This window comes from Rhagoletis zephyria, unplaced genomic scaffold, assembly GCF_001687245.7.
Source record: "Rhagoletis zephyria isolate East Lansing unplaced genomic scaffold, Rhagoletis_zephyria_1.1 Rzeph_scaffold_53951, whole genome shotgun sequence".
Lineage (NCBI taxonomy): Eukaryota > Metazoa > Arthropoda > Insecta > Diptera > Tephritidae > Rhagoletis > Rhagoletis zephyria.
Window position 1 is genome coordinate 1 of NW_016211004.1, and position 1,878 is coordinate 1,878.

The window sequence follows — 1,878 nt, forward strand, 5'->3', positions numbered from 1 at the left end:
ATAAAATCCCCCACAAAGCAGTCGACAATCTTCATGGTAACCATGAAATTCGATTACTATGTATTTAGAAGGTAATAATCAAATTTTCCAGTAGAGAAAATCAGTCGGAGTTAATTTTTTTCATGTGCTTCTTCTATAGTTTTTATAGATATAATTTTAAATAAGTACATACACATATACTGATATTTTTAAATTCTTGCACTTACGTAAAAATTAGTTTCAGCATTTTGAAAAGCATGCCAGCGCTAATATTTGAGTCCACATCTATAGCGGCCGTACAATAAGACTTCAGGATGCAAGCTCGGCCATCCAAGCCATGTCTAAAAACGAAAATATGCAAAAATAAATTAGAGAAGTCGGATTTTGCAAATAGTTCACAAAGAATAAGCCTGATCTAACCCGTCCAGGACATCTGCAAGTGAATGTAATACATCACGCTTGAAGAAGGGACGCCGCGACTCCTCAGGACCAGGAAAGGGGAAATTGGCGCGAAATCCATAACCATAACCCCAGAGGGTATTCACCTTCAAAATATTATTTTTGCCAGTTGTACGCCACTTGTGTGAAAATAGAAATGAAAATTCGTAAAAAATACTTACATATACATATGTATGCAGATATGCCAGTATAAAAGCAAAAGATGAACAATCGAGCAAAAAATTATTGTGCAGCTGATTGAACACAAACACATTCGTACAATACCGATATTCGTTAACTACCTACCGAGACACGCGAGCCTTTGGCAAATTGCAAATACCGTTTGCCACGCCGCAAGATGCGCTCACCATCCGTCACCTGCTGTAATAATCCCCTCTGTTTGGCCACCGCTGCGATTGACCTTTGATGGCGTGGCAGTGTTGCGTATTTGCCAGCAGCTGATTTTGACAATGATGGATTATTGTTGTTGGTTTTTCTCGAACTAATGGCCATTGTGTCAAAATCGCTACTGTTGTCAAATGCAACTGCGCTGTTGTTGTTATTGTTGTTTGTGTGATGCAGGTGATAATTAGTGATTGCATTGTTTTTCATGCTGAGTTCATCGTTCTCATCGCTTTTGTGGTTGTTCGCAATTATGTTCCTGCTATTGGAATTATCATTGCTGTGAGATTTGATGTTATTTAGGGCTTCATTATTATAACTTTGGCGGTCAGTGGTGTCAACCAGCATTGTCACTTCGGTGTAGTTGCTGCTTTTAGCGGTCGCAACCGTCATAAGAACCAATCCAAGTACTGGCAGCTGCATGATTGATCTCAGACAATAGATTTTGCTGTAACTGCAAAATAATTTTCCGTACTTGTAATTGTAATGGTAATGGTAATGTTATATGCTGGTAATGGTATTAGTAATCCTAATAGTAAAATTAATGGTAATGGCAATGGCAATGGTAGTAGTTATGATAATGGTTATGGACATGGTGATGATAATGGTAAAAGTAATGGTAATAATAATGGTAATGATTGTAAAGTTAGGGTGACCAGATTAGTCTAGGAAAAATGAGGACTAGGGATGTGCCGGAATCCGGCTTATCCGGCCTTTTTTCTGTTATCCGACTATTAAAAAAAAAAAAGTTAACTTCCCGATTTCGATTATAGAAGATTCTATTTAAAAATCTAGTTAAGTTTTTTTTTTTTAATTTTTGTAATCAAATTTAATAGTGTCTAACTAGTAATTAAGAGTTAAAATTTTTTATATTTTTCATTATGAAAAGAAGCATTTCCGCATTACCGATCAAGAACCCATTTCTATTTTCAACATAAATGCTACCCGGTGCACGAAACACTCTTTTTGAGTTCACTGAGGAAGGTGGTTCGCAGAGATTTACCATTGCCTGACGACCTCTACACCTGTCAGTATATCGACAGTCTCTAAGCGGCATTC

At 37.1% G+C, this 1,878-nt stretch overlaps 1 protein-coding gene across 1 annotated transcript; it reads right to left on the bottom strand.

Moving 5' to 3' along the window:
- Positions 1-202: 202 nt before the first annotated feature.
- LOC108356086 (GATA zinc finger domain-containing protein 4-like) lies at positions 203-1,242 on the bottom strand. Its single transcript, XM_017607218.1, has 3 exons — positions 724-1,242; positions 400-557; positions 203-320 (listed from the first exon to the last, which is right to left on the bottom strand). The coding sequence occupies exons 1-3, from the start codon at positions 1,240-1,242 to the stop codon at positions 203-205; spliced, it is 795 nt and encodes a 264-aa protein (XP_017462707.1).
- Between the last annotated feature and the right edge of the window lie 636 nt (positions 1,243-1,878).

Excerpts from the sequence above, each read along its gene's own strand:
- LOC108356086 (XM_017607218.1), bottom strand. The coding sequence starts at position 1,242 with ATGCAGCTGCCAGTACTTGGATTGGTTCTTATGACGGTTGCGACCGCT. Across the intron at positions 558-723 it reads CCAAAGGCTCGCGTGTCTCG|TGGCGTACAACTGGCAAAAA; the intron begins GTAGGTAGTTAA and ends TTTTCACACAAG. Across the intron at positions 321-399 it reads CTTGCAGATGTCCTGGACGG|ACATGGCTTGGATGGCCGAG; the intron begins GTTAGATCAGGC and ends TTTCGTTTTTAG.